The sequence below is a fragment of the Pangasianodon hypophthalmus genome, chromosome 28, assembly GCF_027358585.1.
Source record: "Pangasianodon hypophthalmus isolate fPanHyp1 chromosome 28, fPanHyp1.pri, whole genome shotgun sequence".
NCBI lineage: Eukaryota > Metazoa > Chordata > Actinopteri > Siluriformes > Pangasiidae > Pangasianodon > Pangasianodon hypophthalmus.
This window is the reverse complement of record NC_069737.1, coordinates 125,001-136,610: the sequence shown is the minus strand read 5'-3', so window position 1 is coordinate 136,610 and position 11,610 is coordinate 125,001. Positions and strand designations below refer to the sequence as shown.

Sequence of the window (11,610 nt, the reverse complement as noted above, 5' to 3'; positions counted from 1 at the left end):
ACACACACTACAGTTCACACTACAGTATACAACACACACACACACACTACAGTATACAACACACACACTACAGTTCACACTACAGTATACAACACACACACACTACAGTTCACACTACAGTATACAACACACACACACTACAGTTCACACTACAGTATACAACACACACTACAGTTCACACTACAGTATACAACACACACACTACAGTTCACACTACAGTATACAACACACACACACTACAGTTCACACTACAGTATACAACACACACACACACACACTACAGTATACAACACACACTACAGTTCACACTACAGTATACAACACACACACACTACAGTTCACACTACAGTATACAACACACACACACACACACTACAGTATACAACACACACACTACAGTTCACACTACAGTATACAACACACACACACACACTACAGTTCACACTACAGTATACAACACACACACTACAGTTCACACTACAGTATACAACACACACACACACTACAGTTCACACTACAGTATACAACACACACACTACAGTTTACACTACAGTATACAACACACAATACAGTTCACACTACAGTATACAACACACACACACTACAGTTCACACTACAGTATACAACACACACACACTACAGTTCACACTACAGTATACAACACACACACACTACAGTTCACACTACAGTATACAACACACACACTACAGTTCACACTACAGTATACAACACACACTCACTACAGTTCAGACTACAGTATACAACACACACACACACACACACTACAGTATACAACACACACACACTACAGTATACAACACACACACACTACAGTTCACACTACAGTATACAACACACACACTACAGTTCACACTACAGTATACAACACACTCACTACAGTTCAGACTACAGTATACAACACACACACACACACACACACACTACAGTTCACACTACAGTATACAACACACACACTACAGTTTACACTACAGTATACAACACACAATACAGTTCACACTACAGTATACAACACACACACACTACAGTTCACACTACAGTATACAACACACACACTACAGTTTACACTACAGTATACAACACACAATACAGTTCACACTACAGTATACAACACACACACACTACAGTTCACACTACAGTATACAACACACACACTACAGTTCACACTACAGTATACAACACACACTCACTACAGTTCAGACTACAGTACACAACACACACACACACACTACAGTACACAACACACACACACACACACACACTACAGTTCACACTACAGTATACAACACACACACTACAGTTCACACTACAGTATACAACACACACACACTACAGTTCACACTACAGTATACAACACACACACACTACAGTTCACACTACAGTATACAACACACACACACACACACACTACAGTTCACACTACAGTATACAACACACACACACTACAGTTCACACTACAGTATACAACACACACACACACACACACACTACAGTATACAACACACACACTACAGTTCACACTACAGTATACAACACACACACACATTACAGTTCACACTACAGTATACAACACACACACACACACTACAGTATACAACACACACACTACAGTTCACACTACAGTATACAACACACACTACAGTTCACAGTACAGTATACAACACACACACTATAGTTCACACTACAGTATACAACACACACACACTACAGTTCACACTACAGTATACAACACACACACACTACAGTTCACACTACAGTATACAACACACACACACTACAGTTCACACTACAGTATACAACACACACTCACTACAGTTCACACTACAGTATACAACACACACTACAGTTCACACTACAGTATACAACACACACACACTACAGTTCACACTACAGTATACAACACACACTACAGTTCACACTACAGTATACAACACACACACACTACAGTTCACACTACAGTATACAACACACACACACACACACACACTACAGTATACAACACACACACTACAGTTCACACTACAGTATACAACACACACACTACAGTTCACACTACAGTATACAACACACACACACACACACACTACAGTTCACACTACAGTATACAACACACACACACTACAGTTCACACTACAGTATACAACACACACACACACACACACACTACAGTTCACACTACAGTATACAACACACACACACTACAGTTCACACTACAGTATACAACACACACACACACTACAGTTCACACTACAGTATACAACACACACACACACACACTACAGTATACAACACACACACTACAGTTCACACTACAGTATACAACACACACACACTACAGTTCACACTACAGTGTACAACACACACACACACACACACTACAGTATACAACACACACACACACACTACAGTTCACACTACAGTATACAACACACACACACACACACACTACAGTATACAACACACACACTACAGTTCACACTACAGTATACAACACACACACACTACAGTTCACACTACAGTATACAACACACACACACTACAGTTCACACTACAGTATACAACACACACACACTACAGTTCACACTACAGTGTACAACACACACACACACACACTATAGTTCAGACTACACTAGAGTACACTGTACACGTTTAAATCGCAGTATAGTATAAACACACGTGTGTGCATGTATATGTGTGTGTCTGTGTTTGTATGTGTATATAGGTGTATGTATGTCTGTGTGTGTATCTGTGTGTGTGTCTGTGTGTCTTTGTGTCTTTGTGTGTGTTTGTGTGTATCTGTGTGTGTGGTTGTGTGTATTTGTATGTGTCTGTGCATGTGTGCTGTGTGTGTCTCTATGTGTGTGTATCTGTGTGTGTCTTTTTGTGTCTCTGTGTGTATCTATGTGTATATATCTATGTGTGTGTGTGTGTGTGTATCTAGGTGAGTGTGTGTGTATCTATATGTGTGTGTGTCTGTGTATTTGTGTGCGTCTGTGTGTATCTGTGTGTGTTTTTGTGTGTGTGTGTGTGTTTGTTTGTGTGTGTGTGTATCTATGTGTGTGTGTCTGTGTGTATCTATGTGTGTGTTTTTGTGTGTGTGTATCTATGTGTGTGTTTTTGTGTGTATCTATGTGTGTGTGTCTGTGTATGTGTGTGTGTGTCTCTGTGTGTATCTATGTGTATATATCTATGTGTGTGTGTCTCTAGGTGAGTGTGTGTGTGTGTGTATCTATATGTGTGTGTCTGTGTATTTGTGTGCGTCTGTGTGTATCTATGTGTGTGTGTATCTATATGTGTGTGTGTCTGTGTATGTATCTATGTGTGTCTCTATGAGTATGTATCTATGTGTGTGTGTGTGTGTGTGTCTCTGTGTGTATCTATGTGTATATATCTGTGTGCGTGTGTGTCTCTAGGTGAGTGTGTGTGTGTATCTATATGTGTGTGTCTGTGTATTTGTGTGCGTCTGTGTGTATCTATGTGTGTGTTTTTGTGTGTGTGTGTGTGTGTTTGTGTGTGTGTATCTATGTGTGTGTGTCTGTGTGTATCTATGTGTGTGTTTTTGTGTGTGTGTATCTATGTGTGTGTTTTTGTGTGTATCTATGTGTGTGTGTCTGTGTATGTGTGTGTGTGTCTCTGTGTGTATCTATGTGTATATATCTATGTGTGTGTGTCTCTAGGTGAGTGTGTGTGTGTGTATCTATATGTGTGTGTCTGTGTATTTGTGTGCGTCTGTGTGTATCTATGTGTGTGTGTCTGTGTATGTATCTATGTGTGTCTCTATGAGTATGTATCTATGTGTGTGTGTGTGTGTGTGTGTCTCTGTGTGTATCTATGTGTATATATCTGTGTGCGTGTGTGTCTCTAGGTGAGTGTGTGTGTGTATCTATATGTGTGTGTCTGTGTATTTGTGTGCGTCTGTGTGTATCTATGTGTGTGTTTTTGTGTGTGTGTGTGTGTGTGTTTGTGTGTGTGTATCTATGTGTGTGTGTCTGTGTATGTATCTATGTGTGTCTCTATGATTATGTATCTATGTGTGTGTGTTTGTGTGTGTGTGTGTCTCTGTGTGTATCTATGTGTATATATCTGTGTGTGTGTGTGTCTCTAGGTGAGTGTGTGTGTGTATCTATATGTGTGTGTCTGTGTATTTGTGTGCGTCTGTGTGTATCTATGTGTGTGTTTTTGTGTGTGTGTGTGTGTGTGTTTGTGTGTGTGTATCTATGTGTGTGTGCGTGTGTGAGAGAGATGGGTCAGTATTGAGTCAGTAAAGTGGGAGGTGTTGTTGCGTATTGTTTGTCCAGCTCCGTTATCTCCATCTCCGAGCAGGACCTTGATCAGATAAATATCCTGCAGCTGTGAGACTCCCTCACACACGGAGCGAGCTGGAGCGGAGTAAATCATGGCTGCTGTCTCACACGTCCTCGTCTCGCTGCTGCTCCTGTTCACGCTAACGTCAGCGGTAAGCACTGAGACGGGTTCTAACGAGGAGACACAATTAACACAATTTAATTCAACTGATTAAGCAGAGAATAACTCAGTGTGTGTGTTTCATCTACAGCAACCGAGAGGAGATCAATCAGAGCACTGTGTCCCTAACGACGCCTTCGTAAGTACAACACACAACACACACACACACACACACATTTCCTACTAACACACAAATTCCTCATTTCATCTCCCACTCAGCATTAGAGCTTCAGCTGTACTACACTTCTAACACTTCTTCTTCATCTTTGTCTTCTTCTTCTTATTATTATTATTATTGTGTTTTAGGGGTCTTACTGTCCCACCACATGTGGCGTAGAAAATTATCTCCATACCTACAAGTCGGGTGTCACGAAGGATCTGAACCACATGGACAAACTCCTACAGGACATTTACAACCTGACCAGAGGAGCTCAGGATAAAGTGGTTTATCTGAAGGACTCACAGACGCAGGCGCAGAAATCCTCCCCAGGTAACTTCTTCTCTTCAGTACTAACACGCTACACAACCAACACCAGGCTGTTAAACCTCATATTTTTAAAACAACTGCACAGAAAATATGGTCAACCTTCACGGTGTCTAGCTTTGTGGCCGCTATAGTTAAAAATGATGAGTTAAAATATTTTAAGGAAAAAGTTGAGTTAATTCAGACTAAAATACAAATATACTGTTGTTATCACTTTTAATGAGAATTTTACTTGATCTTCAGATTTAAGTGAAATAAAGCAGAGTTGTGTTGCTGTTTTATGTTAAATTTCTCAAAGAGCTGTACATCCAGAAGTCGTCGAGCATGCTGGATGATGTGCTGCGGTTCGAGAGGACCATTATCTCTCAGGAGCAACAGATTTAGTGAGTGATTTGTTCTGAACTCAGTAACACAGTAATAAATGCAGCTTCATTTTAGTGTAAATAATCACATTTAAATAATTAGAAAGGTTTTCACTTACTCCTGGCTGAATTTTTACAACTGAGTTTGCAGATTAATTTGTTAAAACATCTGTGATTTTTTTATAACTAATGTCTGGAAATTCTACAGTTCATATTTTTAAAAGTTAAAATTGTTTAAAAGTTAGTAAGATTTTTATTTTGGTCTGTGTGGTCAGTGATCTGCAGGCGACGCTGGCAGCCAATGAGAAGCGTCTGACGGAGCTGAAGCAGTTATCTCTACAGCTCGAGCAGAAGTGTAAGCTGCCGTGTAAAGACACTGTGACGATACAGACCATCACTGGGAAAGGTACGAATAAAACAGCACCAGTGTGTTCAGCACTGCTTTAGTTTAATGCAACATTAACACTCCCAAATAACATCCATCACTACCAGTTGAACACCTCGGTCATTAACACCGGCTGTTTGTTTCTCAGATTGTCAGGATATTGCTAATAAGGGTGGTAGAGTTAGTGGCTTGTACTACGTCCAGCCTGTGAAAGCGCCCACGCCGTTCCTCGTGTTCTGTGAGATCGACAGCTCGGGCCGAGGCTGGACCGTGCTTCAGAGGGTAACGCAAACACAAGACATTTAAACCATTAACCCAAACCTCCCGTTAGCTTAAATCATTTAAACCTCCTGTTAGCTTAAATCATTTAAACCTCCTGTTAGTTTCCTAAATGATGCACAGAGACCATCAAAATGAGCTGTGTGTGTGTGTATGTGTGTGTGTGTGTGTTTCAGAGGCGTGATGGCAGTGTTGACTTCAACAGAAATTGGATCCCGTATAAAGAAGGCTTCGGTTATCTCTCTCCTGATGACAGCACAGAGTTCTGGCTAGGAAACGAGAAGATCCACCTGCTCACTGTTCAGTCCAGCATTCCATACGTGCTCCGGATAGAGATGGTGGACTGGGAAGGAGTCAAAAAGTAAGAATTTGTCAGGAACATGTGAGGAACATGTCAGGAGCCCTCAGGTTTAGGCTGTGGAAATCAGAAACAAAGCCACACTACACTACACTTCAGTTTTCATTCAGATTTTTATTTTTTTTTTAATGTCAGTTCAGTCATTTATGAAGGTCATGATGGTGAACTCGAGCTTTTATTGTTGTTTAATGCTTAATGTTTTTCTGGATCTTTTCCATTTCTGCAGATACGCAGATTACGCTGTGTTTAAAGTGAGTCCTGAGGTCGATCAGTACCGTCTGACGTACGCTTACTATTATGGAGGAGACGCTGGTGATGCTTTCGACGGGTTTGACTTTGGAGATGATGTGAGTGATAAACCCCACACGTCTCATAACGGTCAGCAGTTCAGCACACCTGACAGAGATAACGACAGATACGCTGGGAACTGCGCTAAGCAGGACGGCTCAGGCTGGTGGATGAACCAATGTCATGCTGCTCATCTGAATGGAAAATATCACAGAGGTAACATGGGACGATATCATGATATAGCTTTAGCAGTTAGCTTAAGGGTCAATCTGACACGATGCTGCTAGTATGCCACAGATTTATAAAATTTATAGAAATGTGTTTCTGTCAGAGACACTTCAATAACTCACTCACAGCTCAACTCCGGCTAATTAGAATATACAATATTCCGTAGGTTCTAAGAAGGTTAGATTATAATGTTACAAAAATAATGTTCCTGCAATGTTCTAAAAACATCTGCTGTGTGAGAGCATTCTGTGTCACAAAGACAAAAGCGTTAAAATTCCTACGACTACAAAATGTTCAGCAAAGTTGAAAAAATATTTTTAAATGTTACACAAAAACATAAAAGAACCTTCTGCTAATCTAAACTCATCTCAGTCTCGTCAGGGTTTGATCATTTACGTGATCTTTCAGCAAACATTACAAAACATTTAAGGTTAAGGCTTTTAGCCTCTTTATTACTTTCTTGCCTAAAAATTCAGTGAATTTTCTGCTTGTTAAATTTAGAATGTTGACTTTGTAAGGCAGAAATGCCTTAACAGCATGTTAATATTATATAACGTTAGCTAATAATATTAGCGCTATATTACCAAGTTTCTTGAAAGTTTTCTTTTTTGTAATAGCATGTCACTCACCAATACATAAACCACTGACCTCTTTATCAACCTGGTTTTTCACAGGGGGTAAGTACACCCAAAAGGACGTGGGTGAGCACGGTTTTGATAACGGCATTATCTGGGCCACGTGGCACGACCGCTGGTACTCGCTGAAGCAGACCACCATGAAGATCATTCCCATAAACAGAGTCCAGCCTGGAGGTCAGCAAGGCATCAGCCTCGGCAAAGGAGACTTCCCCAGCCGCTAAACGCCACAGCCCTAAACACCACAACCTTCTCAAAGACACCTGATTTAATTTCACACTGATTTTAACACAATAAATCTTCATCTCAGCAGAATACAATCACTTCTTCATGCATCACTTCATCATTAGAAAAACTGAGGAAAGCTAAAAAGACTTCCTATTAAAATTTTTTATTATTGTCATGTGTGTCATTTGTAAATGAACGTAGAGTAAAATTCTACAGTCTCTGATCAGGGTGATCAGATTCTCCACACACACACACACACACACACACACACACACGGTTAATCTGCATGGTCGAGTGTACGAGGTCAGCTAGTTAAACATTCTCTCATTCTGTAGACTTTGTGTGTTTGTTCATTGATTGGTGAACTTTGTAATCTGTTCAGTTTACTCAGATGTCAGCTGGTGACTTGCTGATAAACTCTTTTTAAACAATTGATTTTGTGCTGGTTTTTATTAATGAAGTAATTCAGTTAAATTTTATTTTATTTATATATCACTTTTAATGGACATTTTCACAAGTAAATTGAAATCAGTGATTTAACACTGCAGATCACACACACAAATTATTATTCCTCAGATTATTATAAACACATAAACCTCCATAATACCTGCCTTTAAATTATAAAATAAACAGCGGAAATGAACGAATTAATGAAGAATTGTTTACATTAAACAGTAATCCACCAAAGAACTGCCGTGTGTGTGTGTGTGTGTGTGTGTGTGTGTGTGTGTGTCCTGTGCTGATAATGTAACAGCAAGGAAAGACACGAGTTAGACACTAAATGAGGTGTGAGACGTGACTTAAATACTAGAGTTCATTAATAAAAATGTGACATAGGTGCAGGCGGTCATGTGACGTGCTCCAGTGGAGTGCAGTGGCTGATGGGAAATGTAGTCAAGCGCTGAAGTTGGCGTAACCATGACACTTATCTCCTCCTTATCCCCGCGTATATCCCCCTCATCCTCATCCAGTCTTTTTAATAATTTAGTTTTATATTACACTTTTAACTGAAAAAGTATAGAATTGACTTAAATTCATTTTTAATGTTTTTAAAGAGCAGTAATGATAAATAAAGTGGTTTTAATGTAATAAGTAAAGACTGGACTTTATTTTATTTAATATAGTTTATTATTATAACATATTTCCAAATCTTTACATTTTTAAAACACATAACCTTCTGCTCCACACAATTCATTCATGAGGACTTCCCTAAGAACAGCAGCGAAAAAAAGTGAAGTATGAAATTAAATCTTAATACAAAATAATTGTGAATATTACAAATCCTTGTGAAGATTTCTTTTTATAAATCCTTGGGAGTTTCTGAAATATTAGATATGATTTATTAATAATTTTTAAACAATCTTTACAATCATGCTGTTTATTCCTGAAGCACACTGTGTGTCCTGTATCTATTAAACTAGAAAAGAAAATGTTCTCCTTTCAGCTCATGTAGCTGATAAATTATACAGCGCTGCCATGGCAACAGCCTCCCCAGGGTCAGGGGCAGGATGCTGAAGAGACTCCACGCCCTGTGTGTGGTGTGTGTGGTGTGTGTGTGTGTGTGTGTGTGGTGTGTGTGTGTGTGTGTGTGTGTGTAGAGTGTGTGTGTGTTATGGACAAACACACAGTCTGCTTTTAAGGAGCTTTGATTTCAGGAAATGTGAGTTAAACATTATTCTTTACACCTTAAAGCTCACCTGTGAAATTAGACTTTTAGAGGCGCTCTCTTCTCTTCTCACTCTCTTTCCTTCACTTCCTGTTGGAAGCTCAGTGGGGTTTGGGGTCGATGCCCTTAGTGGTGTTTACTGTGGGTTTTATTCAGAGTTTTAAAGTCCAAGGTCAGAGAGATTTTCTCTTTAACACACAAATTTCTCTCTCTCTCTCTCTCTCTCTCATATGTAAATATATAAAGAAATACATATATATTTCACCTCTTCTATTGGCTCCATTGTAGCCATCAGTGCAGTGTTTGATGTTCAGAAACGGCTAAATGTTCCTAAAGATGATACATCAATATTGAATATTAATTTTATTAAAACAATTTCCTTTGGGTGCAACAGGGAAGCAGTATCAGTGTATCTGATGATATTCAGTAAAATAACACACACACACAAACACACACACATCCTGCAGAAACTACTAGATCAATTCCGTGTTCTTCTATTATTATTATTATTATTATTATTATTATTATTATTATTATTATTATTATGCCAGAGAAATAGAGAAATATCCAGGGTTCTAGGGGAGCTCTCTCATTGGTCAGATTATGCTGATTTCCCACAGGCCACACCCACAGGCCCCGCCCCCTGGCACTGACAGTTTGCAGTGTTTGTGCTGGAGATGGAAATGCAGAGAGAAATTTAGTGGAATAAAAAGTGGATTTTAACTGAATTCTCTTTCTGGAACAGACTGAAAGACGTTAATGGACTCAAAGGTTGTTTAAGTGGTTTCTGTTCTAGCTGTTTAAAGTGGTTTTAAATGGAACCTTTCTGAAGGAAACTGTTCAGAATCTCGACAGAACACTGAGCTGAGTTCAGCCTGGTGAGTGATCTTCTCTCACACTCCACACACGAGCATTAATCTGATCATTAAACTCCTCACCTGGTCAAAGTCACATAAATTACGCAAGATATCATACAGTCAGTGTTTTCTTTCTCAAAACAGTTACACATCAACCACCTTATAAAAGAAATATAATATACAGGTTAATATAAATATAATATAAATATAATCTATTGACTTGGCCATGAAAGGCCTTTTTGAGTAATTTTGAGCGATTTTGTGTGTGTTTGCTGCATGTGTTGTGTGTTTTCTGTGTGTTTGCTGTGTGTTTGCTGTGTGTTTGCTGTATGCGTTGTGTGTTTTCTGTGTGTTTGCTGTGTGTTTGCTGTGTGTTTGCTGTATGCGTTGTGTGTTTTCTGTGTGTTTGCTGTGTGTTTGCTGCATGTGTTGTGTGTTTGCTGTGTTTGTTGTGTGTTTGCTGTATGTGTTGTGTGTTTGCTGTGTTTGTTGTGTGTTTGCTGTATGTGTTGTGTGTTTGCTGTGTGTTTGCTGTGTTTTTTGTGTGTTTGCTGTGTGTTTGTTGTGTGTTTTTACTGTGTGTGTTTGCTGTGTGTTTGCTGTATGATTGCTGTGTGTTTTTACTGTGTGTGTTTGCTGTGTGTTTGCTGTGTGTTTTTACTGTGTGTGTTTATTGTGTGTTTGCTGTGTGTTTTTACTGTGTGTGTTTGCTGTGTGTTTGCTGTATGTTTGCTGTGTGTTTTTACTGTGTGTGTTTATTGTGTGTTTATTGTGTGTTTGCTGTGTGTTTGCTGTGTGTTTGTTGTGTGTTTGTTGTGTGTTTGCTGTGTGTTTTCTGTGTGTTTTTACTGTGTGTGTTTATTGTGTGTTTGCTGTGTGTTTTTACTGTGTGTGTTTATTGTGTGTTTGCTGTGTGTTTGTTGTGTGTTTGCTGTGTGTGTTTATTGTGTGTTTGCTGTGTGTTTGCTGTGTGTTTGCTGTGTGTTTGTTGTGTGTTTGCTATGTGTTTGCTGTGTGTTTGCTGTGTGTTTTCTGTGTGTTTTTACTGTGTGTGTTTATTGTGTGTTTGCTGTGTGTTTTTACTGTGTGTGTTTATTGTGTGTTTGCTGTGTGTTTGCTGTGTGTTTGCTGTGTGTTTGTTGTGTGTTTGCTGTGTGTTTGTTGTGTGTTTGCTGTGTGTTTGTTGTGTGTTTGCTATGTGTTTGCTGTGTGTTTGTTGTGTGTTTTTACTGTGTGTGTTTGCTGTGTGTTTGCTGTATGATTGCTGTGTGTTTTTACTGTGTGTGTTTGCTGTGTGTTTGCTGTGTGTTTTTACTGTGTGTGTTTATTGTGTGTTTGCTGTGTGTTTTTACTGTGTG

General features: G+C 39.2%; 2 protein-coding genes across 3 annotated transcripts in view; both read left to right on the top strand.

Annotated features, from left to right (window-relative positions):
* Positions 1-4,357: 4,357 nt before the first annotated feature.
* Positions 4,358-8,160, top strand: fgg (fibrinogen gamma chain). The gene is made up of 9 exons (XM_026910789.3): positions 4,358-4,474; positions 4,574-4,621; positions 4,789-4,972; positions 5,265-5,349; positions 5,604-5,734; positions 5,862-5,995; positions 6,169-6,353; positions 6,577-6,854; positions 7,541-8,160. Exons 1-9 carry the CDS (start codon positions 4,415-4,417, stop codon positions 7,723-7,725), a joined length of 1,290 nt encoding a protein of 429 aa, XP_026766590.1. The 5' UTR covers positions 4,358-4,414; the 3' UTR covers positions 7,726-8,160.
* A 1,210-nt stretch (positions 8,161-9,370) lies between these two features.
* The window catches only part of trim2a (tripartite motif containing 2a), an 18,274-nt gene continuing 16,034 nt past the window's right edge, over positions 9,371-11,610 (top strand). The window contains exon 1 of one of the 2 annotated variants that reach the window (XM_053230957.1): positions 9,371-9,389. The gene's annotated coding sequence lies outside the window, so the exon portion shown is untranslated. Of the gene's footprint in view, positions 9,390-9,978; positions 10,274-11,610 lie in introns of those variants that run through there. The other variant, XM_053230956.1, reaches the window with a different exon arrangement.

What these genes read in the sequence shown, in the direction of transcription:
- fgg (XM_026910789.3), top strand. Translation starts at nt 4,415, where the DNA reads ATGGCTGCTGTCTCACACGTCCTCGTCTCGCTGCTGCTCCTGTTCACG. An exon ending in TGTTCACGCTAACGTCAGCG is followed by an intron (nt 4,475 to 4,573) that starts GTAAGCACTGAG and finishes TTTCATCTACAG; the next exon opens with CAACCGAGAGGAGATCAATC. An exon ending in TCTCAGGAGCAACAGATTTA is followed by an intron (nt 5,350 to 5,603) that starts GTGAGTGATTTG and finishes CTGTGTGGTCAG; the next exon opens with TGATCTGCAGGCGACGCTGG.